The sequence below is a fragment of the Eleutherodactylus coqui genome, chromosome 12, assembly GCF_035609145.1.
Source record: "Eleutherodactylus coqui strain aEleCoq1 chromosome 12, aEleCoq1.hap1, whole genome shotgun sequence".
Taxonomy (NCBI): Eukaryota; Metazoa; Chordata; class Amphibia; order Anura; family Eleutherodactylidae; genus Eleutherodactylus; species Eleutherodactylus coqui.
Genome location: NC_089848.1, coordinates 120,891,908 through 120,917,626, shown reverse-complemented (window position 1 = coordinate 120,917,626; position 25,719 = coordinate 120,891,908). Strand labels below are relative to the sequence as shown.

Below are 25,719 nucleotides of genomic sequence, written 5' to 3'. Positions count from 1 at the left end.
GGGATCCTCACCCTCGGTGGACCGCAGGGCTTCTGTGCGTTCCATTGCCGATTCCAGCCTCCTGATTGGCTGGAATCGGCACGTGACGGGGCGGAGCTACAAGGAGCCGCTCTCCAGCACGAGCGGCCCCATTCAGAAAAGAAGAAGACCGGACTGCGCAAGTGCGTCTAATCCGGCGATTAGACGCTGAAAATTAGACGGCACCATGGAGACGGGGACGCCAGCAACGGAACAGGTAAGTGAATAACTTCTGTATGGCTCATAATTAATGCACAATGTACATTACAAAGTGCATTATTATGGCCATGCAGAAGTGTATAGACCCACTTTGTTTCGCGGGACAACCCCTTTAAGCACATTGTGAGTGCCGGCCATTGTACTCTCTCTATAGAAGCTCCCATTGTGATTTCGGGGTACTGTCCACTTTTTTTATTTCATAAAGCCAAATTAATCGCATGTGGTCAGAATTGAGAAAACCTGAGCACCCGAGGAGAAGGAGGCCAGGAGTGTACGATAGGAAGGAATAAATGAATAGAATAATAACACTAGCGGACTTATATATACTATATATATATATATATATATATAAGCTACATAATGAATGAAAAAACCATTCACTGGAGCGTCCCAACCGCATGAGTGTTACTACTGCAGCAGAGGGGAGAACTGAAAGCACTTATTATCACTCAAGTAAAGTGAATCTACAGAATATTACCCACTAGTCTTCAGTACAGGGCAGGAGTTGTAGGCGGGTGAGGAAAAATTGCTGCAAAGTTAGAATGCTTCCAAAAATACAAGTGTTAATCGTTTATTCTTGTCAATTAAGAAAATCCAAAGTGACTGAAGAAAAGAGAAATGTAAATCCAATCAGTATTCAGTGTGACGCCCTTCACCTTCACAACAGCATCAGTTCTTCTAGGTACACTTGCACACAGTTTTTGAAGGCACTCGGCAGGGAGGTTGTTCCAGACATCTTGGAGAACTAAGCCCAGATCTTCTTGGATGTCGGCTGGCTCCAATCCTTCTGTCTCTTCATGTAATCCCAGACAGACTGGATGATGATGAGATCAGGGCTCTTTGGGGCCAAATCATCACTTTCAAGACTCCCCATTCTTCCTGAGGCCTCGGTCAGACGACCGTTTTTTGCCGCGATTTGCGGATCATGAATTCATGAATGGGTGAGTGAGAGCTGCCTCTGATTGGTGAGGGCTGTGACCAATCAGGGGCAGCCCATTCAGCAGGCGGGGATTTTAAATCCCCGCCTGCTGAATACTACACAGAGCAGTTCAAGAGAACTGCCGGCCGGCCACGGCTGAACTCTGTCTGCAGGGACAAGGTGAGTATTTTTTTTTTTTTTACACATTTTTTGATGTTTTTCAGGGAAGGGCTTATATTTTTAAGCCCTTCCCGAAAATTCATCCTGCGCTCGCCGGCAGCCCATTGCTTTCAATGGAGCCGGCTGTATTGCCGACTCCATTGAATTCAATGGCCGGACATCATTCTTCTCTGCCACAGCTGTTACAGCTGTGGCAGAGGAGAATGATCTTTGTAGTATATGTTCTCAATGGGGTCGGCGCTGCTGCATACATAGAACACAAGAAATCGCAGAACGCAGATAGGCGCGATCTGCGATTCCTCGTGTCCTATAATTTATCGGACATCCGCATAAAAAGCGGCCATGTGACCGATCCCATTACGAAGCAATGGTTCTATAAATGCGCAGATCGCATGCGCATCCGCAAATCGCGGCAAAAAACGGTCGTCTGACCGAGGCCTTATACTGTAGATAGTTCTTAATGACATTGCTTGGATCTTTGGGGTTGTTGTCAGACTCCTCCCTGATGGTACTGAATGATGGATAAATATCTGCCCGTATTGAAGAACACCATAAATCGTGACCAAATCCTCAACTCCACCTACTGAAATGCAGGCACAAATTTACAATGAACTTCCGCCACGCTTCACTGCTGCCTGCAGACACGCATTATTGTACCGCTCTCCACCATGCTTCACTGCTGCCTGCAGACACACATTATTGTACTGCTCTCCACCATGCTTCACTGCTGCCTGCAGACACTCATTATTGTACCGCTCTCCACTATGCTTCACTGCTGCCTGCAGTCGCACATTACTGTACCGCTCTCCACCATGCTTCATTGCTGCCTGCAGACACTCATTATTGTACCGCTCTCCACCATGCTTCACTGCTGCCTGCAGACACTCATTATTGTACCGCTCTCCACTATGCTTCACTTGCTGCCTGCAGACACTCATTATTGTACCGCTCTCCACCATGCTTCACTGTTGCCTGCAGACACTCATTATTATATTGCTCTCCTGCCCTTTGGTAAACAAACTGCCTTCTGTACATCCAAATATTTCACATTTTGACTCACCATGCTTCTTTTTTTCTGCACCCGAGTTCCTGTGTTTTTGTGCGTATTCGAGTCACCTGGCCTTGTTTCTATATGAATGGAATGGCATTTTGACCCCAATTTTTCCATGAAGACCATTTCTGGCCAGACTTCTCCGAACAGCAGATGGCTTTACCTGGGTTCCCCAGGTTTCTGCCCGTTCTGACCTAATGGCACTGATGGATATCTTCTGATTTTGAAGGGAAGTAAGCATGATGTGTCATCTGCTGCACTAAGTTGCCTTGGCCAACCACTGCGTTTACGGTCCTCAACATTGCCAGTTTCTTTGTGCTTCTTCAAAAGAACTTGAACAGCACATCCTGAAACCACAGTCTGCTTTGGAATCTATTTTGTGCCTTGTTGCTGTGCTCAGTCTTGCTGTGCTATATGACCTGTGACATGAAACTGTCTTCCACAACCTCACCTTTGTAGCAGAATTTGCCTGCTCCTCACCCAATTTTAAGCCTCCTATGCAGCTGTTCCTGTATGAGTTCAAGACTGTATTTCAGCCTACATATGAAAATGATGATCATCATCACCTGTTTGGTTATTTATACAGCTGACTGCAATCCTACTAAATCCCTGACTGTGTGTAATTGTACCTCGAAGATCTGATGCTTGTGTGAAGGTGAAGTGCGGTCACCCAAATATTGATGGGATTAACATTTCTCTTATGTTTAGTCTCTTTGCATTTTGGTAATTGACTAAGCAAACACTTCTAGTTTGGCAGCATGTTCTCCACCCCTGCCTATAACTTGTGCACAGCTCTGTATGTATCAATGTGCTGCACTCCTCCTGCTCCATAACACGCAGTCCAGAGATGGCACTGAATGTTCATCCTCTCCATACCATTAACCCCTTATAGTCATGTCACACTGCAGCCTTGTTCCCAGTTCATTCTACAGCCACGCATCACTTCACCAATGCTGAATTCCCAGCATGCTCTGCTGTCCTCCTTTCATATATATTTGCCATTGTTTCCCCACATCCATAATTTAGCTTTTCTTTAGATGTATTAGCATAAGTGTAGGCTCATCATTTCCACAGTGCAGCCGGGTTCTGTTATCCTGTAATGATCATGAAACATCTAAACCGCGGCAGCGGCGGCGCCGTACACCGCGCCGAGGAGACGAAGCTTTGTTAAAGTTATTTTATATATGAGCAATTCAGCTCTTCATGCATAATAATGGACATTTTGAGACGCGCCTGCATTTTTTCCTGGAGCCTATTTACTCTCACACTAAGAAAACAAAAGGTCTAATTTTGCTGCTTATAGGTCATTACGTCGCCGGCTGCCGACATCAGCAGAACGCGTTCTCCTCCTCCAGCAAAAACGCCAGAAAACGAATTTGTGGTATTTTATTGTTTAAGAAATAAATATTATTAGGCAATAGAAAGCAGTGATTTAGCAGCCGCTGCCAGAGGGGGAGGTGCAGCGCACACTTAACCCCTCAGTGACACGGGCTCTGTTGGCCATGAGGAGGTGACCAGTTATTCGGGATGTTCATCTCCACTTTTCAAAAGCCATAACTTTTTTATTTTTCCGTTGACGCGGCCGGATGAGGCTTGTTTTTTGCGTGGCGAGCTGCAGTTTTTATAGGTAGTATTTTCGGGTAAATATGAAGTGTTGTAAAACTTTTAGACATTTTTTTGGAAGGAAGGGAGAAAAAAACCCGCAAATTCTGCCATTATTTTTTGTTATTTTCAGCTTTAATCATGCAGCATAAATGACACAATACATTTTTTTTCCAGCTCGGTACAATCATGGCGATTACTTTTTTTAGGTTTTTTGAATTTTGCAGAAGAAACGCCTTTTTTTTTTTTTTTTTTACATCGCTTCATTCAAAGTCCCAGAACTTCTTTATTTTTCGGCGGACGGAGCTCTGTGCAGGTTGTGTTTTGCTGCAGTTTTTATTGGTACCATATTGGGGTACATACAACTTTTTCAAACACATTTATTGAGTTTTTTTGGTAGGCAAAATGAACAAAATAAGTATTTTGCCTATTTCTTTACATTTTATTTACGGTTTTTGCTGTGCAGGATAAATTGTGAATCCAATTCATTGTACAGGTTGTTACGGATACGAAGATACCCAATATGTGCGTCTGAAAGATTTTTTTTATACAAACGGGAAAGTGCACAATAAAGGTTTTTTTTCATTTTTTTTCTTTACACTATTATTTTTTTTAAACATTTCTTATGTCCCCCTAGGGGACTTGAACCACAACAGCTTTGATTGCTATAATAATGCACAGCAGTACTTCTGTACTGCAATGCATTGCCACTCACAATAGCAATCAAAGGCCATGGCAGGCTCGGCCACCAGTATATGGTGTCGGGTTGTCATGGCAACCCATCGGCCCTCTGCAATTACATTGTACTAATGATCCTCTGTGAACCCTTTAGATGCTGCAATGTACACTAATCATGTAAGGGGTTATGAGTAGGGATCGATGTTCTCACTGATCCCCTCTGTTGCAGTGAGAGGCAGGCTATCATTTACAGCTGGCTCCTGCTGAACCCACGCAATACATGGGATGTATGTTTTCGTCCTGTTTTGTTAAGTGCCCCGCAGCCGGGACGTAAACTTACATTCTGTGGTGTTAAGGTGTTAAAGGGGTGTTCTAAAGAGTAAACTATTTTTTCCGTTTTTACCCATTTACTGGATATATTGGTTGGTATCTGATTGCTGAGACCACACTGATCCCGAGGGGAACCGATGTCCCCCTATTTCCCAATGCGGGTCTGCTTCTCCCTGTTTCTATACGGCTGCAGCAAAAAGACTGCTGTCTGTGAATGCGCGGCCGCGGCTCCATTCATACGTTGTTAAAATCTGCTATGCTTTTTTCTGCGATTTGAAGACACAGCAAAAAACGCTAATTGTGAGCGCAGCCTAGAAAATACAGCGTCAAGTTAAAGACACTTCAGAGTTTAACTCCTTAGTGACCACATTTTTTGCTTTTTTCCATTTTCGTTTTTTCCTCCCCCCTTTAAAAAATCATAACTCCTATATTTCTCCATCGACGTCGCTGTATGAGGGCTCGTTGTTTTTTGTGGGACGGGTTGTATTTTTCAATGGTGTTATTTAAAGTACCATATAATGTACTGAAAAACTTTTAAAAAATTCTAAGTAGAGAGAAATAGAAAAAAAACGACATTCCGCCATTGTAGATGGGCGAGCACGCTCAGAGAAGGCAGTTACTTGAGCGAGCATCGCTCTTCTCGAGTAACTGCCTTCTCGTCCGAGCAGGCTCGGGGGATCAGCGCGGGGCGTCGGGGGAGAGCAGAGGGAAGCAGGGGGGAGGGAGAGTGAGAGACGAGAAGGCAGTTACTTGAGAAGAGCGATGCTCGCTGGAGTAGCTGCCTTATCTGAGCGTGCTCGCTCATCTCTATCCACCATCTTTCAGTGCGTCTTGTTTCTACGGCGCATAACCTGCAACAAAAATGACCTGATAGCTCATTCTATGGGTCAGTGTGATTATTACGATATCAAACCTGTAAAGTTTTTTTTTGCTGTACTACTTATATATATTTTTAAAGACATTTAATTTTTTACAATTATTTTCTGCCGTCATCTTCTGCGCACAATAACTTTTTAATTTTTATGTCGCTATAGTTGTGCGAGGGCTCATTTTTTAGGGACAACCTGTTGTTTCCGTTTGTACCATTTTGGAATACATAGAACTTTTTGATCGCTTTTAATTATTTTTTTTCTTGGCAACAGGGTGACCAAAAAAGCGCATTTCTGTCAGTTTTCTTTTTTTTTCCGTACGATATTCACCGTGCACGGTAAATAATGCATTACTTTGCTAGATTGGACTTTAGATCGATACCAAATATGTATGTTTGTCTTATTATTATTCAGATTTTTTTATTGTAAATATGGCAAAAGTTTTTTTTCTACTTTTATTACTTAAAAAAAAAAAAATTAATAAGACTTTATTGCTCTTATTTTCACTTTTCCTTTTAGTCCTCCTGGGGGACCACAACTAGTGATGCTTAGATTGCTTATGCAGTATGATGTAATGCCATAGCATTATATCATACTGCATTGTGACAGGCAGCCTATCAAGCCACCCCACGGGGATGGCTTGGTAAGCATTCTGCCATGGCAGCTCTGGGGCCTTTCAGAAGGAACCCGGCTGCCATGACACCCATACGGCTTCCCCGATCTCACCGTGGGGGGGCCGTATGGGCCCCCCGAACATCAGGGGATTTAAACACCGCTGTCAGATTTGATAGCGGCATTTAAAGGGTCAACAGTTCCGATCGGCCGTGCAGCCGGAACGGGGCTGTTGCCCGCAGGTGTCAGCTGTAATAAACAGCTGACACCTGTGATGTATGGAAGGAGATAGCAGCACTATCTCCCTCCATACACATCCTGCAACGGCAGGACGTAAAAACACAATAGCATGGTCACTAAGGGGTTAAAGGGCCATTCAGGGGAAGATTTTTTGTTTATGTATTGCGTAGCTATAGCCTCCAATATACATAAGAGACCTTTCACACAGGATGGAATTGTCCGCAGGACGCAGCGCAGGCGTGGATTCTGTCAATAAGTGTGGATTTTGTTGCGTTTTTAACTGCTTTTTTTCTTCACCCTTTTAAAAAATCGTAACTCCTTTATCCATCGACGGGGACGGCTTGACAGGCATACTGCCAAGATAGCTCTGGGGCCTTTCAGAAGGCCCCTGGCTGCCATGACACCCACATGCAGCTGACTGCATCTGTTGTAATAAACAGCTGACAGCCGCGATCTATGAAGAGAGATAGCCATGCGATCTCTCTTCATTAATACCCCGACCCCGCAGGACATAACTGTACGTCCTATAGCAGAAAGGGGTTAAAGGCTCCTGCCACAGTTATAATGAAGGCGATCACAGCTCGTCCTCCTGACTATACTGATGGTCTGTAGCTTATTTAGGTGAATATAAGAAGCAATGATAATCACACTGTCCTCCCAGCAGACAGAGATGGTACTGTCTCTAGCTGCTCATGTGATGTTGTGCTGATATGACATGGGATTGCTAGCACAGAATAGAGGAAGAAGAAGAAGCAAAGAGAAATCTAAAAATCAAGATGGTGCCTGATAAGCATCAGACAGGGGGCTGCACTGCAGGGAAGTAACTGCAATATAAATGGGAGACCTCTGGAGTGTGACAGACAATTATGTGAGGTTTCCAGGGATGGAAAATGTGTTTTCCTCAGTGTAGCCCTTTAATGTAGCATTCATGCTAGTTACATAGTCTCCTGCTCTTATGCTCACACTTGGCCGCTTCTCTCCTGCCATTGACGTTTCACAGACCTTGTATTTTACTGAGAGACATGAGAGTCATTTCTATTGTTTGACTTATATTTTACTATTATGAGCAAAATCTAAAAATTCGGGCAAAGAAGAGGCGGGACTAAGGTTGGGTCAACATTTTTCTTTCCGGCAATGGACGTCAGACCAATGCAAAAAGTGCCCCAAAATGACAACAGAAAACACCAACTGAACTGAACTGTTATACAAAAACATAGAACATAGTCATAGAGCCAACTGTGATGTGTGACTGGTAGAGATGAGCGAACGTACTCGGATAAGCACTACTCGTCCGAGTAATGTGCCTTATCCGAGTACCTCCCCGCTCGTGCTGAAAGGTTCGGGTGCCGGCACGGAGCGGGGAGCTGCAGGGGAGAGCGGGGAGGAACGGAGGGGAGATCTTTCTCTCCTTCTCTCCCGCCCGCTCTGCCCCGCTCCCCGCTGCGACTCACCTGTCAGCAGCGGCGCTCCCCGAATCTTTCAGGACGAGCGGGGAGGTACTCGGATAAGGCACATTACTCGGACGAGTAGTGCTTATCCGAGTACGTTCGCTCATCTCTAGTGACTGGAGATGGTATAATGTAGTACTAGACTATAGTTATACAAGTTATATATAACCTGTCATGTTGAACATGGTGTCTGATTGGCAGGCAGAAAGTTATAAAGAAGTAGGAGCTGAGCTTGAGATATATATATATATATATATATATATATATATATATATATATATATATATATATATATATATATATATACATATACATACACACACATAATGTGGAAAATAATTCAGTATAACTTGTAATTTATCCATCTCAGACTCTGCTCTTTCTTGAGATTAGGAGTCCAGTGGACAGTCATCATAGAACCATAGAATGGTAGAGTTGTAAGGTCCTCCAGGGTCATCTGGTCCAACCCCCTGCTCAGTGCAGGATCACTAAATCATCCCAGGCAGATATTTGTCAGCCTTTGTTTGAACACTTCCATTGAAAGAGAACTGCCCACCTCCCGTGGCAACCTGTTCCACTCATTGATCCCCCTCACTGCCTACTATCTAATTTGTGTCTCCTCCCTTTCAGTTTCATCCCATTGCTTGTAGTCTTTCCTTGTACAGATGAGAATAGGGCTGAGAATAGGGCTGATCCCTCTGCACTGTGACAGCCCTTCAGATATTTGTAGACCGCTATTAAGTCTCCTCTCAGCCTTCTCTTCTGCTAAACATTCCCAGATCCTTTACCCGTTCTTCATAGGACATGATTTGCAGACCGCTCACCATCTTGGTAACTCTCCTTTGAACTTGCTCCAGTTTGTCGGTCTTTTTTAAAGTGCCCAGAACTGAACCCAGTATTTCAGATGAGGTCCGACTAAGGAAGAGTAGAGGGGGATAATGACCTCACGTGATCTAGACTTTATGCTTCTCTTAATACATCCCAGAATTATGTTTCCCTTTTTGGCTCCTGCATCACATTGTTGACTCATGTTCAGTCTATGATCTATTAGCATGCCCACGTCTTTTTCACATGTGCTGCTGCTTAGCCCAATTCCTCCCATCTTTTATGTGCTTTCTTCATTTTTCTTGCCCAGATGTAGGACTTTGCATTTCTCCTTGTTAAATACCATTCTGTTAGTCGCCGCCCACTGTTCAAGCTTTTCTAGATCTTTTTGAATACTCTCTCTCTTCCCTAGTGTTAGCTATCCTTCCTAGCTTTGTGTGTCGGCAATTTGATCAGTTTCCCATCAATTCCCTCCTCCAGATCATTTATAACAATGTTGACCAACACTGGGCCTAGGACAGAGCCTTGTGGTTCCCCACTTGATACATTCTTCCACTTGGATGTGCAGCCATTTATGACCACTCTTTGAGTCCGATCACTCAGCCAGTTGTGAATCCACCTAACAGTTGCCTTGTCAATCCCATATTTTGTCATTTTTTCAATAAGTGTGGGATGAGATACTTTGCCAAATGCTTTACTAAAGTCAAGATATACTATATCCACCGCATTTTCCTGATCAACCCAGTCGGTGATTCTGTCATAGAAGGAAATTAGATTAGTCTGGCATGACTTGTTTGTTACAAACCCATGCTGGCTCTGGTTAATTACTCCATTTTTATTCAAGTACTTGCATACATGCTGTTAAATCATTTGTTCAAAGATCTTTCCCGGTATAGAAGTCAGGCTCACAGGCCTGTAGTTTCCTGGATCCACCTTCTTCCCTTTTTTGAAGATAGGGACATTTGCCCTTTTCCAATCTTCTGGGATTTCTCCTGTTTTTCAAGAATTGTCAAAGATTATGGCCAGTGGTTCAGCAATGACCTCTGCTGCTTCCTTTAGTATTCTAGGATGTAATTTATCTGGACCTTGAGACTTGAATTCATTTAAGTTGGCTAAGTGTCCCCTCACCATCTCTCTGCTTATAGATAGCCTGAATTCTCTTATTCCCCCAATAGCACAGGGAAGATCAGTTGATGTTCCATCTACTTTCTGAGAGAAAACAGATACAAAATAGGAATTTAAAAGTTCAGCCTTCTCAACATCCTTCTTAACTAATTCACTATTTTCATCCTGTAAGCATCCAATAGCATCTTTGACTTTTCTTTTGCTTTTGACATACTCCCAAATCCTTTTTTATTGCCTTTGGCCTCTGTTGCAAGCCTCAATTCATTATTAGCTTTAGCTTTTCTGTCACTCGCCCTACAATTTCTGCAGGCCATATTATATTCTTCTTTAGATATTTCCCACCTCTTTCCATTTGATGGACATATTTTTCTTCCTCTTTAACATGTGTACAAGTTCTGTGTTCATCCATCCGGGTCTCTTTAAATGCTTCCCATTCTTCCTTCTTTTAGGGATTGGTAATGATTGTGCTTTGAGAATCTCATTTCACAATATTTCCCAACCTTCTTGGACATTTCTGTGCTTAAGAACATCCCGCCATTGGATTCTTCCTCTCCTCTTTCTGAGTTCATTAAAATCTGCCTTTCTGAAATCCAACCTTGAGGTCTGAGTCTTCTCAGGTCTCCCTCCCCTTGTTACCCAACATCCAAGGATAGCATGATCACTGCCTCCTAAGGTCCCAGCCACCCTTACTTCCTCAACCATTCCCTCCTTGTTGGTAAGAATTAGGTCCAAGATAGCAGATTCCCTTGTTTTCTCTTCTACCTTCTGGAAGATAAAGTTGTCAGCAAGAGCGGATAAGAATTTGTTGGATCCATTACTTTTACCTGAGAGATTCCCAACAAATGTCTGGATGGGTAAAATCTCCCATGATCACTATGTTGGGCTTCTCTGAGAGCTTGGCCATCTGATGTAGAAAGAGTTCCTCCATATCTTCTGCTTGTCCAGGCAGCCTATAGTAAATGCCTACAATGGGGTCCTTTCTGTTGTTCTTTCCTTGTATTCTTACCCAAACAGATTCTACAGAACTCCCAGCTCTGAAGTTTGAATCTCTGTGGAGATGAATGTTTTCCTAACATACAACACAACACCTCCTCCCCTTTTATTAGGTCTGTCTCTTATAAATAAGTTGTATCCTTCAAGCCTTGTATTCCAATCATGTGTTTCATTCCACCAAGTTTCCGTGATGCCTATGACATCATATTTCTCTTCCTGTGTTCGGAGCTCCAATTCTCCTTCTTTGTTCCCCGTACTCAGTGCATTTGTATAAAACATTTTAGTTTGTGATCGGTGTCTCTTGCTCCTCCACTTTCCTAATAGCAAGGTTCTCAAATGTATTAATTAGCTGTATTTTTGTACCTGGCCTCTCACTTCACCTATCAGTGATTGAGAGTGTAAGGAGTCCTATCAGTGATTGAGAGTGTAAGGAGTCCAGTGGGCGGCCCCTATCAGTGATTAAGAGTAGAAGGAGTATAGTGGGTGGTCCTATCAGTGTTTGAGAGTGTAAGGACTCCAGTGGGCGGTACTATCAGTGATGAAGAGTGTAAGGAGACCAGTGGGCAGTTCTATCAGTGATAGACAGCTGTCTTTGTACCTACAGCCACAACCAGGTACTGATGGGTGGAGTAATATTGTTTGGTGCTTTGCTTTCTCACTGTTCTGCTTTGATCAGTGTACACTATACTTTCTGATTGGCCATCGCTGCTCATGTGGGCAGTGTGCTCAGTGTGCATCGGATAATTAGAGGAAACCACAGAAGTGAACTGACCAATCCACAATAGGACAGTGAGAATGGAGGGTGTTAGATAATATTAGTGGGACAAGTAGACAGGGCTCAACAATCCACCAACCGCAGCCACATTGGTGGTTGAAGGGGAGAAGCCTGTGTGGAGTACATAGCTCACTGTGGCAAATCTTCTACTAAGCACAAAACATGTTAGCACTTGAGGTATAGATTAAGGATTAATGAACATCATAGACAGACATGTCTTAAAGGGGTTGTCCCGCGCCGAAACAGGTTTTTTTTTTTTTTAACCCCCCCCCCCCCCCCCCGTTCGGCGCGAGACAACCCCGATGCAGGGGTTAAAAAAACAACCCTCACAGCGCTTACCTGAATCCTGGCGGTCCGGCGTCTTCATACTCACCTGCTGAAGATGGCCGCCGGGATCCTCTGTCTCCGTGGACCGCAGGGCTTCTGTGCGGTCCATTGCCGATTCCAGCCTCCTGATTGGCTGGAATCGGCACGTGACGGGGCGGAGCTACACGGAGCCGGCATTCTACACGAGCGGCCCCATAGAAGACTGCAGAAGACCCGGACTGCGCAAGCGCGGCTAATTTGGCCATCGGAGGGCGAAAATTAGTCGGCTCCATGGGAACGAGGACGCTAGCAACGGAGCAGGTAAGTATAAAACTTTTTATAACTTCTGTATGGCTCATAATTAATGCACAATGTACATTACAAAGTGCATTAATATGGCCATACAGAAGTGTATAGACCCACTTGCTGCCGCGGGACAACCCCTTTAAGCCTATATGATGGACATTTATATCATGAGTTCTGTGCTTGCATGATCACGATGACAGCCCTATGTTATCCGGCCCAGATGCCATGACATCTTCTCCCGTTCACAAGTTATCTGCAGAATTTGACACACAGACACCTTTGACTGCTTAATTTTCCAGCAATCTCGCTTTGTTTTTTAAGCCTCTAAATATTCTTCATATCCATAATGCCCCTCATAGCCTCCATTAAGTAATAATGACCCTCATGATCTCCATTAAGTAACAATGCATATCATGGCTTAAGTAAAGTAATAATTAATGCCCCTCATGGCTGAAATTAACTAATTACGCCCCTCATGGCCTAAATCAATTAATAATACTCTTTACACAATAAAAAAAAAAAAAAACTGATCTGCTCGCCTCACCTGAGTTACTCCTTCTGCTCTGGGCCTCTGCAGTCTACAACAACTACACCGCTCACATGAGGACTTTCTGGTAGAGTGATATCCTGGCCTTACTAACATTGAGGTCGAGGACTAATTGGGCTTGTCACATGTTGGCTCTACCAGGAAATCTTTAGGCGAACGGTGCGGGAGGTGTGGACTGTAGAGGCTATAAGCGGGAGGAGCAACACAGGCGAGGTGAATAAATCTGTTTTTGATTTTATTTCAGTGTGCTTACCTAATTAAATTTAAAAAAGTTGCTCCCTGCACCGCCCCAGGATCCAACTAGCCCACTGGGATTGTTGGTGGTGGGTTCAATGGCCAGCCCAACCCTGGAAATGTAAATCACTCTTACAGTTTTATATCAACTTTTATGGTGTTTTCTCTATGAATATCCATTGGTGCTTTAAAAATTCATCTGCTCATCCTTGGAGTTATCTGTTTTTGACCCCTGTTGTTAGACATATGATATAACAGCTGAGCTTTAATATCTGTATGGCTCTCATCCGAGCTTCCCTAATGTACTGCTCTGTGGTAAGTAGAAAAAGTAAAGTTCTGAAAAATGAAGTATGTACAAAGGTACTGCACATTTCCTATAGGTTTCTACAATTAAATAATTGTGGACTCCAGACATCCTACTGTCCCCAAAGACCGGCTTCATAAATGGTCATAGAGACACCAAGGTCCTCTTCATGACAACTGTAGAATAAAGCAAATAAAGTAGTTTGTGTTACTGATCCCTGAGGTAAATGCCCACCGGCAAAAATATAAGACTAGTGTGGGGCCCCTGGAGAAATAGAGCCACCTCTCAGTAGGACATTAACAACCTTCTACATGGGCGTCAGGAAATGACTAGAGCTTCTCCTCTCTAAACCACTGCAACATCATCCAAAAGTGGAACTGGACAAATGATCTGAATGCTATTCAGAGGGCACCTTCTCTTTATGTCTGCCTATATCCTGGTCTGGTTTGGGTGGTTTTGATAAACTAGCTCACAAATTTATCTCCTCTTCGCTACATTCTTAGTTAGTTCGGATAGGCCCAGATCATTTGTCCACCACTTTGACTTTGTCTTTGGAACTGGAACTTACCACCTTAGGCCGTACTAATTAGTCACACCTGACGTGATATTAGGCAATTACAAGTGGACATGCACATGTTCCATATAGATGGAGGATGGGCTGTCAGAATAATTTCACCTACTAGATTTGAGGAACCAACTCTGCCCACATTTTTAGTCCCTCTAATGTGCTAGGTTGACAATCTGTTAGCCTACACAGCCTCGAATATAGTCCCTATGGACCTTTCACATAAAGCCATAGCCAAGTTCTGCCATATTGTATCTACAGTACCCATGGCACCACATGCAATGGCGCAAAGCACAATTTTAAGTTTGGGCAATCAAAGGCTTGGAGGTACATTACGGGCCCGTAGATGCATACAACACAGATCCATGTACATCAGCCCTTGGGGGAATTGCACTTACCAGCTCTACTGTGGTATTAGTGTAAATCCCTTTAGTATTGATCACAGCCATTGATATTGGACAAGAGGGATGAAAGCCACGTGTGTGAAATGTGACCTAGTTAGGGAGCGCAGTCTTCCATTTGCAGTGCGGGTAACACAGGATACATAGAGAGGGATGAAAGCTGGAGATAGCGATACATCTTAGCTGAGTGTTTTCTGAGCTGTTCTCTTATTACTTTGACTTGTGTGCTGCCAGAAAAGTTAAAGTGCGCTCACAACATGAGATAGGTTTTGAAAATGCCTCAGAATCCGGATACTTTTATCAGAAGTTCTAAGTTTAGTATTAAAGGGTCGTGTTGTTTGGATTTTTTTGCTCTATGCCTTTATTCAACAAACCTAATTACTGTACTTGTTAAATGCCTGCTCCAGCAGCGCTACCCGAACCTGGCCTTGTTTATGAATAGACGGATTTCTCCATCGACTCACGGTATTAAAAAGGGAAAGGAACAGGCAGAAGAAAAGACTCAGGAGGGTTATTACAGAAAGTATCAAGCAGAGATCACAGATACTACAAAGATCTTCTTTAGTTGACTTATAGTTCCTAAGGAGTCTGATTGATGACCAATATGGCTGCCATTCCCATAGGCACTGCTCCATTTAGGCCTCATTCACGTGAGTGTTTTTATTAAGCTGCGTAAAGATGTCGGCCGAAAATCGCGACCATGTGTAACATTGGACTCCAGTTCATTCATTCACATGAGCAATCAAAACATGAAATTGGCGACCGTTTTCGCTCACCGATTTTTCTTATTGCTTGAAAAGCTAGGTCTTGACCTATCTTTTGCCAGAAAAAGCTGGAGGCTTCCATAGACTTCTTTGGAAGCTGAAAAAAAAGGAAGGGGGAGGGAATTTACCTGCGTCCAAAGCTTAGAAAAGAGACTACTGACAGTGTTTAAGCTATTAGAAGTCATTTTGAGGATTTCTGCCGACTGATGGAATTCCACGCTGCAGCGTATTTTTTTCCGCAGTAGGCCCGTGAGAATGGATGAGAAAACATAAATTAAGCTCGGGGGTCAATCATGGCTATTCTTCATTAATGCAACTTTACGGCGCGTGTGGGCGGCCATAAATACACATACACTTGTGTGAATGAGGCCTTAAGGTGAGTGGCAGAATGGCCGACACAACTGAAAAATACCCCACACTTAGGCAAAGTCGGCTCTTATGCTCACTTCTCTCAGTGATCGGGCAAAGTGCTTATTGAATCACATCTACAGAGTTTGACATGTCCCTCCCTGATCTCTATGATCAGGGAGGGAACAGGAAGATGAACCATCAGTGGTCAGCATCCTATTACAGGCACAATGCTAAAACCTGGAGGAGTGCAAAAACTTTTAGACACCAGCTATGACATAACTGAACCCCCTCACTTCCCTAGACCACAAGGGATCATAACAGTAAATCCTGGTCTAGAATATCTGGGATGCTGACATTAAACTTGTACCTTACATACACCATCAGAGTTATTGATAGTAAACTTGACCACTGAGGAAGCTGACATTAATATCTTATGTTCTGAACACCACCAGGGATGTTGAGATTAACTTCCTAGCTTCCCCATAATGTTTACAGTAATATTTGCACTGGCCTATACTGCCAGAAATTGAACCATGAACTCTTTCTTTGCCCTAAAGCACCAGAAATCCTATCAACCCTTTAATTATCCTCGAACAAGAGAGATTTTGGCATAAAAACTGTAAAACCACCATCAGTAGTCAGCTCCTTATTACAGACACAATGCTGAGACCCGGAGGGGGGCCTAAGCCATTGGGCACCAGTTATAAAACAACTGAATCCTTCTCACTTTCCTTGGCAACCAGGGATCCCTACAGTAAAGCCGTCACTCTTCTGGACCACCAGGGATGCTGACATTAAACGTGTTCCCTCTTTAGACCTCCTAGTTCATTCCTTAGAACACTGGGGATGCTGACATTAACTTTTTATCCTCCATAGATCCCCAGGGATATTGACAGAAACTTCCTACCTTCCCTTCACCACTGGGAATCCTGACATTAAACTCATCTCTTCCTTAGATCCCCAGGGATGCTGACAATAACTTATGTTCCCTAGACCACCAGGGATGCTGACAATAACAGCTTATGTTCCCTAGACCACTAGGGGTGTTGACATTAACTTCTTTGCTTTCCTAGATCACCCGGGATGCTGACATTAACCTTGTTCTTTTCCTAGACCATGAGCGATGGTGAAATTAACTCCTTACCTTTCCGAGACCACTGGGAATCCTGACATTACCTTCTTACCTTCTCTAGACCACTGGTGATGTTGACATTAGCTTCTTAGTTTCCCTAGCCCACCAGCAGTGCTGACATTAACCCTTGTTCCTTCCTTAGAACACCAGGGATGCTGACATAAACCTCTTCACTGGTCTGAACTGTCAGGTATTCAACCATTAACCCCTTCTCTGTTCTAGACCACTGGGAATCGTGACATTACCTTCTTACCTTCCCTAGACCACTAGGGATGCTGACATTAACTTCTTTGCTTTCCTAGACCACCCGGGATGCTGACATTAACCTTGTTCCTTTCCTAGACCACGAGTGATGGTGAAATTAACTCCTTACCTTTCCTAGACCACTGGGAATCGTGACATTACCTTCTTACCTTCCCTAGACCACTGGTGATGTTCACATTAACCCTTGTTCCTTCCTTAGAACACCAGGGATGCCAACATAAATCCCTTAACTGGTCTGAACTGTCAGGTATTCAACCATTAACCCCTTCTCTGTTCTAGACCACCAGGAATCTCATCATTAACCCCGTAACTATCTTCAAACAACAGAGATATTGGTACAAATGCTGTAAAATCATTTGCTTAGATGTTGTATTTACCTGGATGTTATATGGCGCTGTGTATTTCGCTGCTATATGGCTAATTATTTTGACTCTGTATTGCAATATTTACTTCATTCATTGCCTTGGCCCCTTGTTGCCCCTTTCACTAGTTAAAAGGAAGATTGCCCACAGGAATTATCATACAACGAGGCAAGCCAGTCCTGGAAGAAGAGTGGCCACGTTGTAAGGATTGCATGCATTGCTGAGATTAGGAAGAGGTCAGGATAGGGTTAAAGGAGAACAGGAGCTATTTTTTAGGCACCAAACCAGAAATATGCACATTTTCTTCCACCCTTGTTGTTTCGTGTATTATGGGGGTCTAGAAACTTCAGTTCAGATGGTGCTATAGGCTCCAGTTAAGGGACGGGATCATGCCTTGGTTTTACGTCTGCTTTGGAGCATAAGTAGGGCCGGGACCCCAGAAAAGGTTCCTTACCAAAAACTTGACATACTATATAGTGCCTCGAGGACATAAAAGTTGCAACTAAGAGCAGTATGCTGGCCTTAAGGCCTCCTTCACATGGGCGACACGATATGGACCCAAGAAAATGGCAGCGATATTGCATCGGTGGTCCATACGATATCGCTGGATTTCTCATGGCAATACTGCGATTTCGTGGTGCTACAAAGTCGGTTGTAGGGTTGGGGGGCTTAAAATATAAGCTCTACCCTGAAAATAAACCCTAGCTGCAGAAAAAAACCAAAAACACATACATCACCTAAAGGGCTGTCCGGCTCCCGATGGTCCTTTCCTGGTCCCCAGCACTGGTCTTCAGCATCTCTTCTGACCGGGGATTGGAAAATCCCTGCCTCCAGGAAGCACTGCCTCTGATTGGCTGACTACTGTGATGCTCAGCCAATTAGAGCCATCACTCGATGAAACAATCCCAGCCATTCATTGGCCTCCTTCACATGACAAAGTCGTGCAATTTTCTCACGTTGCTACAATGCTACAAATCGCATATATGTGAAGCCCGTGCTTTCCTGTGGGTTCCTTCCCATTTGCAATGTTTTGTAGCCTGCGACATTGCAAGTCAAAAACCTCGCGGGTCCGGCGATATGCCCGCGACTTGTGAGGTTTTGTAGCCCATGTTTCCCTATGGAGCCTTCCTCTCTGTTGCATCGCACGAAAATGTGGTTTTCATGCGGTGCAATGCAACTTTGACAGCAGAAAATCCTACTGTCAAAGCGCTAAACTAAGCATACATCACCTAGAAGCGCTGCCCGGCTCCGGCTGAGGGCCACGACCAATGAAGGGCTGTGACTGGTTCATCAAGCGCTGGCTCTGATGTCCACTGTGGATTCCATCTCTAAAACAATGGCAGAAATTTGCAGATCTCTATGCGGATTTAGCCCTGTGAAGCGGCGAAATCTGCCTGCGTGGATCCGTGTGAAGCAAAGACATCACTTCTTTCTTTTCTTCAATGCCGACTTCAAATCTGTGGCAGAAAAACCTGTATTCCCTTTAAATGAATAAGATATGCATTTTGCGCAGATCTTTGTACTGATTGTAGCGCAAAATCTGCACCAAAATCCACCGTGCCAACAGACCCTGAGGGTTCATGCAGATCACAGAATCCAATCTAGGTTTTTCTGTGTGGATTCCAACTCTATAAACCACAACAGAAACCCACGAGCTTTGCCGTGGCATGCAAATAATTGGCTTTTCAATGGGCAAATATGCATGTGGAACTCCCAGCGTGGAAATGTGGCGTAATCCGCATTAAGAATTGACGTTACTTATCATTTTCTGCATCTGAATTTGAAATCTGTGCCGTGTAGATTGAGGTGCAGATTTCCATTGAAATCAATGCAGATTTGCCACGGAACTGGCACAGAATCCACACCAAATTCCACTGCAAAAATCGACCGTGTGCACATACTCTTAAAGCAAGTGGGGTTATACACTTCTGTATGGCCATATTAATGCACTTTGTAATATACATTGTGCATTAATTATGAGCCATACAGAAGTTATTCACTTACCTGCTCCGTTGCTGGCGTCCCCGTCTCCATGGTGCCGTCTAATTTCAGCGTCTAATCGCCCGATTAGACGCACTTGCGCAGACCGGTCTTCTCCCTTCTGAATGGGCCCGCTCGTGCCGGAGAGCTGGTCCTCGTAGCTCCGCCCCGTTACGTGTGCCGATTCCAGCCAATCAGGAGGCTGGAATTGGCAATGGACCGCACAGAGTCCACGGTGCACCATGGGAGAAGACCCGCGGTGTATCGTGGGTGAAGATCCCGGCGGCCATCTTGCTAAGGTAAGAAAGAAGTCGCCGCAGAGCGGGGATTCGGGTAAGTACTAAACTGTTTTTTTTCTTTAACCCATCCCTTGTGTTTGTCTCGCGCCGAACAGGGGGCCTATTGAAAAAAAACAAACAAAACGTTTCGGCGCGGGACAACCCCTTTAAGCACCTGAGCAAGAATCAAAAGGAGTAGTTATTTCCATATGATAATACTTAGTGGGGCTCCTTCAGCCCTAATGACATTGGATACTCTGCATGGTATACTTTCTACTAATGTCTGATACATTTAAGCTGGTATTTCCCTCCATTCATCCTTCAAATGTCTGTCAAGTTCTCTCAAAGAAGATGGATGCTGTTCATATTTCCTGACTCAACATTCCAGTTCGCCCCAGAGATGTTCAATAGATTGAGGTTGGACTCTGTACAGCCGGTCCAATCATGGAACATCCATATCCTCAAACCAATGTCTACAATGGTGCAAGGAGCGTCATCATTGGACAATTGAGCAATGGAGGAACATTCCATGAAGTGACGAATTACATTACTCCATCTTCAAATGAGCTTGGTGCATCTGTATGTGGAGGAGCCCAGGGAATGTCATTTGACTGGGTGCGTTGTGCCAACAGTTATGTACGGCGGAGGGTCCGTTATGGTCTGGGGATGTGTTACGTGGCATGGTCTCAGTCCGTTGGTTGTAGTGACAAGGACCATGATCATGGAGGTGAAGGGTTCATTCTAGGCAATAATGTGCTGCCAACAATGTGACAATACTCTGGGAATGGTCGGCCATACTTCCAATAATACAATGTGCCTTGTCACAAATCTATTGCTGTTTTACTTTGGCTTGAGGATATGGATGTTCCACAATTGGACCGGCTGCATAGAGTACCGACCTGAACCTACTGAACATCTCTGGGACGAACTGGAATGTCAGGTCAGGAAATATGAACAGCATCCATCTTCTTTCAGATAACTGACCAGACATTTGCAGGATGAATTGAGGGAAATACCAGCTGAAATGTATCAGGCGTTAATAGAAAGTATGTCACAAAGAGTATCCGATGTCATTAGGGCCAAAGGAGCCCCACTAAGTATTATCATATGGAAATAACTATTACTTCTGATTCTTGCTCAGGTGTCCAATTACCCTTAGTAGAATAGTGTATACTGTACCATAAATGTCTTAGAGGTGGTCCATTGCCCCTAAAATATATGGTCATCTTCATTCTGTAAACTTTTAGAACCAGTTTCTGAAAAGATGTCTTCCATGCCCGCTCCTCGGCATCCGGATGTGCGCCATCTTTACAAACATTAGGTTGTGGTTTGGCTGTGAACGATTCCGCTATATGAATGACTGATTGTTCTTCTTCTCTTGCGCAGGTCCGGGCTAGCGCCATTGCACAGGATGCTGACCAGAATTACGACTATGCCAGTAACAGCGTAGTCCTTCACCTAGAGCCTGGCGATGAAGTCTACATAAAACTGGATGGTGGCAAAGCCCATGGCGGTAACAATAACAAATACAGCACATTCTCGGGATTTATCATCTACGCCGACTGAGGATACCTCGCCTATGGCAAAGACTTGTATCTTCCCATACAGAACCCCAATTCTTTGGGCTGCAGACTCTATAGTGCCGGAAGGACACTTCTTACTATGGACCCTATACAGTACGGAGACCTACTGCTACCTGACTAACCCTCTGTACTCCTCAGAAACCTATACATAATACATATATACATATATGTCGTACAAGTTACACAGATGTGACGCCCCTTTACCACCAAAGCCGAAAATTCCCTGTCTGTGCCTGTGTGAATGAAATCCTATACAATACCGATTTTATATACACCCCCCCCCCCCCCCCGAGAAGATACAAAATATCCCCAACTATATGGTATCAATATCCTATATCCTTGCTGTTATACCCATGTGTCAGCTTTGGACTTTGTGAGTTGCCTGCCAGTGTAATGCTTGGACATCATTAGCGCTATGGCGAGGGGCGGTCCTCGTTTGTTTTACAATACGGAACAAGATGGCCACATTGGGGTAAAGGTGGAAGAGCTGGAGAGGCAGATGGGAAGAAAGATGACAAAACTGTGAAGCTCCTCTATATTCTGTTAATCACATTTTAAATGCATATACAGGGTGATTATAAATGATCCCCCCGATGTGAGACCCCCGTGACTCTGTTTAATGAAACTTAGATGCAAAAATTTGATATCAATGGAAACAGAAACTCAAAAAGTTTCATTTAGCAGAACTGTCTACCATAAGACGTCCTTGCTGCCCAACCAATCACAGCGCGGCTTTCATTTTACCTTGAGTAAGGAACGCTGCGCTGTGATTGGTTGGGCAACAAGGACATCTTACTGTTGGATGGTTTTGCTACATGAGACCCAAAAAGTTTAATTCTGCTGTTGCTAGGGAGATATGAAACAAATGGCCGCCAGCGAAGACAGAAGAGAGTTTGTGTCCTTGATTTCCACATCTGCCGGTCTGTTATTAGTGCCCACGTCATATCCGAACAAAATTTGATGAAGCTCCACCCAGCGGGCGCACAATTCGTAAGCGGTACTCCAATTTTAAGGAAAAAGGTTTATCTGCAAGCGAAAATCATCCGGTGGTCCATCAGTAAGCATGGAAACAGCGGAAAGTCCGTGGAAGTTTCACATGAAGTCCTCAGATATCCACCGTCAGAGTGAGCAGAGAATTGAACGTCCCGCCACCGCCGACTGTGTGGAAGATTCTGCGCAAATGTTTGCAATGTCATCCCTACTGATTGTAATTGTTACCGGCCCTGAAACCGGACAACAAAGCGCGGCGATGTTCTTTCTTCGATAGTATGTAGACTGTTATAGAAAGCGTTGGTTTCAGGGAGTCTTCAGTGTTTAGTGATGAAGCCTCCTTCCTACATTCGAGCAACAAACGTAATGCCAGAATGTGGGGGGATCATCTGTCCACGTGGAGCGTATGTGCGACTCCCCCAAGTTTGCGCAATAACCTGTAGAACGTTGTACGGCCCCTTCTATTTCGATGAGGAACAATCCTGGTGATTTTGTACCTGGACGTCCTACAGATATGGCGTCTGCCACAAACGGAACACGAAAAATCCCAGGTTTCCTCCTCCAACAGGCTGCCCCCCCATGTTAGAGTCTACCCACCACCCTTACCACCCAAGATACATGATCTGACACTACAACGTGTATGGCAGGAACTTGACTCCATGTGTATCCAGTGACGTAGGGGGCCGCATTCATCACCTCTGAGGACATTTTTGAAGTTGTGCACCAAAACTTTTTGAGTTTCAGTTTCCGTTAATATCAAATTTCTGTATCTGAGTGTCATTAGATGTCAATTATGGGGTTCACATCGGGGAGATGATTTGTAGGATCCCCGTACTGAAGAAATGAGACGCGTCTCCACTTGTTCATATAAAGTTTATATTTAATACTCAGAAAGCACCTTGTATTTATTCTGTAGCCGATGCCGGATTTACGGAGTCCTGAAGTCCAGAGGGGTAAATTGAAGCTGCTGGGTCCTAATGCAAAATATGTAAAGCGGCCCCCAGAGTCCGAGTGCAGCTGTGGTGGAGCTTTAAGAGTCGCAGCGAACTTAGGCTGCCTGTCCAGGGGCGTTGCGGTATCCCGCGGAGGATCTCTGCCCTCCGAGAGCAAGAGCCGGCAGACGGATCTCCACGGTCAGCCTATCTGACAGATAGGCTGACCGTGGAGAATCACGGCAATTCACAGCGTGATTCTCCGCTCGTGGAAAGGGGCCTGTGCCTTCCATAGCAATGTTATGGAAAACATGCATTGCGTTCCCCGCAGCCAGATTATCGCCACCGAGAACGCAATGTAAAAACGCCCGTGGACAGGCAGGCTTAGTATAGTAATGTCCGCCTGTGTAGTATCCATTGCAGTAACTAACCCCTTTATTGACTTGCCCAACTCGCATCTGAGTCGCATCGTGGTATACAGTAGTTGTACCACAATTGGCTTATCTCCTATCTATAGCTGAGGTGATATAAGTCTGATCAGTGCAGGTCTTGCTGCTGAGACCCCCACCAATCCCAAGAACAGGTCCCCCTCTCCTCCCTGCAGGCTCACCGCACTCCCGCAGTGATCGGAGTGGTGGTCACACATGCACAGTGCTACTCCATTCATCTTGAATGGGACTGCTGACTGCTTGTACTCCGCTATTTCCATCAGCCCCATTGAAATGAATGGAGCACCGTGACGCATGCGCGACCACCACTCTATTAAATGTGACATCACTGTGGGTGGGCGCAGTGAGCCCACAGTGATGAAAAGGGAGGTACCCCGTTCTCAGGATCGGTGAGTGTCATGGCAGTAAGACCCCCACTGATCAGACTCTTATCACTCATGCTATTGGATAAAAGCCAATTGTGTTAAACCCCTTTAAAAACAATATCCCAGACTTAAAATTGTGTAAAATAATGAAAAAATGACATGCTCACCCCCTCCAGAGGCTCCCCGCCCAGCGCTGCACCACCAGTGCCCACCGCTCGGAGGCCGGAAGAAGCGGCGGATGGTCATGTGCTGGTCATTGAGCACATGACTTTCTATCCAATCACAGGGTTCAGCGGTGATTCTTCCATGACCGATGAAGCCTTTGATTGGCTGAGCAGTCACGTGCACATCATATAACCGCCAGCCTGCTTCTTCCAGGCCCTGATTAGCAGCCATTGGGGCTCCAGTGCTGAACGGAACCTCTAAAATAGGAGAATAGGTCATTTTTTTTGTTATTTTACATAAACTGAATCTGAGAACTTTTTTTAAAATTCAGAAACAAGACTTTCTTAAAAGTTCAGGTTGGACTCTGTGTAGCCAGTCCAATTGTGGAACATCCATATCCTCAACCAATATCTACAATGGTGCAAGGAGCGTCGTCAGTTGATCAATGGAAGAACATTCTATGGAATGATGAATTACACTACTCCATCTTTAAATCAGCTGGGTGTACCTGGGTGTGGAGGAGCCTGGGAAATGCCTTTTGCCTGAGTGTGTTGTTCGAAGAGTTAACTGCAGTGAAGTTTTCGTTATGGTCTGGGAATGTGTTACGTATCATGGTGTCTGGCCGTTGGTTGTAGTGACAAGGACCATGAGCATGAAGGTGTAGTCTGACATTCAGGATAATAATGTGCTGCTGACAATGTGACAATACTCTGGGAATGGTCGGCCATACTTCCAACAAGACAACGCGCCTCGTCACAGATCCAGCGCTGTTTTACGTTGGTTTGAGGATATGAATGTTCCCAATTGGACCGGCTGCACAGAGTCCCAACCTGAACCTACTGAACATCTCTGGGATGAACTTCAAAGAGTACTTGTCACGTCTTTTGGTTGCTGACTCAATCGTAGTTTCTCTTATATTCCTATGCCGCTTTGTACCAAGTTCCTTTAGATTCTGGACCCCAATCTGTCAAGTGAGCGGCCTCCAACACTCACCGACAATGGATGACATCAGATTTGATTGGTAGAGAGCAGTAGAGACTGCCCAAAGTGCTTGGAACCAAATCTAATGGGACTTTGTATGGAGGAACCAGAGGAATAGGAACAAAAGCAAACTACAATAGAGTCAGCAGGGCCATGGCTGCATATTGTGTACCCTAAATGTCATCAGGAACCAGTAGGGAGGTGAAGAGGAGCCAACCCAGGAGCAAGGAGAGGAAGTGAATGTAGAAGTCTGCTTTAAGAGTTGAATTGATTTTGATTGATTTTGGGCCCTGAATTAATTTGAGGTTCTGGAACTTTGTGAAAATTCTGGCAAAAATACAGCACCTTGGAATGGCATGATGGCATAACAGATCCAACAGCCTTCTCATCTCTGATATGTATGGGATTATATTATGGAGATGTTCTCCCCTAGAAAACCTCTGTAATACATTACGTAATGGAGCAGCCACAATTGTTTTTTGTGAAAACTAAAAATGGATGCTAAGCGCCAAACCAGTAAAACTGACCTGATGAAGGTCCTAGTTCAGTCCTGAAACACTCAGCACTCATTTATAA

General features: G+C 44.4%; 1 protein-coding gene across 1 annotated transcript in view; it reads left to right on the top strand.

Moving 5' to 3' along the window:
- The window catches only part of C1QL3 (complement C1q like 3), a 67,605-nt gene extending 46,086 nt beyond the window's left edge, over positions 1-21,519 (top strand). The window contains exon 2 of the mRNA XM_066584739.1: positions 21,065-21,519. Coding sequence (XP_066440836.1) covers positions 21,065-21,244 — 180 coding nt within the window. The 3' untranslated portion in view covers positions 21,245-21,519. The remainder of the gene's footprint in view (positions 1-21,064) is intronic.
- Positions 21,520-25,719: the final 4,200 nt, after the last annotated feature.